Source organism: Dendropsophus ebraccatus, chromosome 3 (genome assembly GCF_027789765.1).
Source record: "Dendropsophus ebraccatus isolate aDenEbr1 chromosome 3, aDenEbr1.pat, whole genome shotgun sequence".
In the NCBI taxonomy this organism is placed as follows: domain Eukaryota; kingdom Metazoa; phylum Chordata; class Amphibia; order Anura; family Hylidae; genus Dendropsophus; species Dendropsophus ebraccatus.
Window position 1 is genome coordinate 173,478,246 of NC_091456.1, and position 3,132 is coordinate 173,481,377.

Here is a 3,132-nt window from a genome sequence, read left to right on the forward strand (position 1 = left end):
ACAACATGAGGCAAACGGGCAGAGCTTCAAGCAATATACCATATAATCTGCTCAGTCACTTTAATGGACCAAAGATAGCTCACTAGTAACTATATATATATATATATATATATATATATATATATATATACACACACACACTGCAGTACAGCCGACCACACTCTTATATCCCTAAAGAGAAGTTTGACCCTTTGTTCCCTATTTTGACGATGAAGGAGGTCACATGATGTTGACAGAAGGAAATGACATTTCATCATAAGGTCTTCTTCATACTGACAGAACAGCTCTAATCTACTATAATCTACGGGTACAGCCACATTACATCTGTATTTGCTGAACTCTTTCATACGAGACACACTTTGCCTTTCTAGAAAAGTTTCTAAGGACATGGAGAAGATGCTGGTCTGGACGCTGCTGTGTATCTCTGGGGTTCTGGGACAGGACGGTAGGTTGAACTCCCTCCACTTCTAACTTTAGAACCTTATATATTTACTATTCTAATATTTTATCAATGCAGAATCTGTCATCTTGCCCCCAACTACTACGTGCTATATATAATAATAGAAGGAACACATAGTTATACACATTAGTGATAGAGTTGGGAGCTCAGTCTATAAGAAACTATAGATCTACAGTAATGAATGTAAAATTGTTACTAACAGAGCATAATTATGTAATGGTGAATAAGAACAACTAATATCCTAGTAAATATGGCCGGCATTGGATCTGTAGGATGATAACATAGTATTAGTCTATATAAATAATTATCCAATAAAATAGTCAGGCTAACAAAAATGAGCAGAAATAAAGAAGCTATATAAGCCCCTGACTTATATCAGTATAGTTATTATTGCATTTACTGTAGTTATATAAAGGTAACACTAGCATTGGATACATGAAGTAATAACAGAAATAAGAGACACTAAAAAAATAAAGCAATTATAAAATATAAGGGGGAAATTTATTAAGGGTTTTGCGCCTATTTTTAGGTGAATAATTGGATTTATCGTCCATTTTTGATCTAAGTTCTATTTATGAACCAGTATTCGACGGGCAAATATTTATTAGATGCAACTTTTTAAATAATATGCCTGTTTTGAGTATTCACCAAAACAGGCACGGGGGGGACAGGTGACTTAACTTGTTTGTTATTTTCACACCCACCTCCGCCCCCCTGCAAATTTCAAAGTTGGTGGGACTTCTGAACAACAGTAAAAACAAAAACTTTCCTAACAAATATATATATATTTTTTTTAAAACGTGCAATAAAAAATGAACACAACTGGTATTACTGGTCCATGGAAAATAAAAGAAACAAATATGTCAGGAAAGGGTGAGGGAAAACATTAGTTTTTTGTTTGTTTCATTATTTTAAAGAGATAAAATGTATCAAAAACAAAATCCTTTTAGAATTGCTGTAACCGTACTAACCCTCAGAATAAACATAACATGTACTTTACAGTATACAGTGAAAAATACCTATTTTTATTTTTTCCTCTTTATACACAGATATGATGGAGAAATTATTTGATTTCCCAAAGGAGTCGGCCACCTCTTATGTTCGGCTATATCCAGAACTTTTTGGCCCATTTGTAGAGGCCACGGTCTGCATGAGATTCCACACAAATCTGACCCGGGATTATTCCCTATTTTCATTGGCTACTCCAAAGAAAGAGAACAATTTTCTCCTCATGTATTATCCATCATCAAATCAGGTTTCACTTTCGGTCGACAATAAAGACCAATATTATAGTTTACAGGACAATGGCTTTACAGAATGGACAAGTATCTGTGCAACATGGAGCTCTACAGCCCGGGCGGTGTGGATCGATGGAAAGAAGTACAACAAAAAGGGGGTAAAGAATCTGGAGATCAGCGCTGATCCTATCATCATCATTGGTCAGGAACAAGATACATATGGTGGAGGATTCCAGGTGTCTGACTCCTTTGTGGGAGAAATGACAGATGTTAATATGTGGGATAAAGCTCTGACTGATGACAATGTTATAGATTATTTTGCAGCTAATGAAGTGAGCGGTAATGTCATTAACTGGAAGGAATTACGCTATAATCTAACTGGAGACGTTATCATACGTCCTTATGCAGATCCCTATCCCTGTGAACCTGTATAATGTATATAGAGTCTTCTCACAGCAATATATTCGCTATATCCAGCAATGTCTATAAGAGGGAATCTGTCAGCAGTCCTGAGCCCTCACATCTCCTGACAGCTACACTGTACGGCCATGTTCACACAATGTGAAACACCTGCCGCTCTGTGACCCGGCCAGGTCACAGAAGGGCTGGTGTTAGTGAAGATTATCCCGGCTGGTACTACAGTACCCACTGAATGATCTTCATTTGTGCTGAATTGGGATGTGGGGGCATCCGTGTGCGCCTGCATGCCAATGCAACATTGAATACAATAGAGAGTGCAGCCCTAGCTGCACTCTCCATTGTGTGACCTGACAGGCTTGTGCGGCCACTATTCAATGAATAGATGTGGAGGGGACGGCACACACTGTTACCATGTACTGTTACCATTGCTCCAAAGTGCCAGATTAGCCTGTGGATATAACTAAGTACACGTAAATACATGGAAATGGTGCCGAAGATGAAGGTCAGAGATGTACCCTCATCCTCAGCACCCCGTGCACAAAAGGAAGGTACCAGTAGGTTAGATTGGTCTAAACTGCTCATAGTTTCCCTTTAAGGGTCCTCTTATTCAGCAAAAAAAAGTGTTTTGGTGTGTGCTGTATAATGCATAATGAATAAAGATTATTAATTCAATGTCTCAGTGGTATTCACTTATAATCATTTTATCATCGGACAAGTTTTCAATGAAAAAGAGGTTTTTCAAAGCAGGGACCCCGTTTAATCCCATACTTAACATGTACAGATATACATCGGAGAGTAGTGTATGACATCATGGAGAAATAGACTTTTATTCAAATTTTTTAGATTTTAGAAAAGAAAGTTGCAACATCACAGGGATAATGTATTGCGACATAACATAATCCAATCCCCATTACCTTGTTCCTTGAAGCTTTTTCAAACACAATTAAGAGTCTTTTGAAATGGTTTTCTGGCCTCCTCAAAAATCATGTTCACTTTAAGGCATGCTGACATATA

The 3,132-nt window shown here is 37.5% G+C and overlaps 1 protein-coding gene across 1 annotated transcript; it reads left to right on the forward strand.

Annotated features, from left to right (window-relative positions):
• The first annotated feature begins 283 nt into the window (after window positions 1-283).
• On the forward strand, window positions 284-2,767 carry LOC138787480 (C-reactive protein-like). The gene is made up of 2 exons (XM_069964795.1): window positions 284-445; window positions 1,510-2,767. The coding sequence occupies exons 1-2, from the start codon at window positions 388-390 to the stop codon at window positions 2,130-2,132; spliced, it is 681 nt and encodes a 226-aa protein (XP_069820896.1). The 5' UTR covers window positions 284-387; the 3' UTR covers window positions 2,133-2,767.
• Window positions 2,768-3,132: the final 365 nt, after the last annotated feature.

Coding starts and splice junctions, on each gene's coding strand:
- LOC138787480 (XM_069964795.1), top strand. CDS start 388: ATGGAGAAGATGCTGGTCTGGACGCTGCTGTGTATCTCTGGGGTTCTG. Junction 446..1,509: donor TGGGGTTCTGGGACAGGACG/GTAGGTTGAACT, acceptor CTTTATACACAG/ATATGATGGAGAAATTATTT.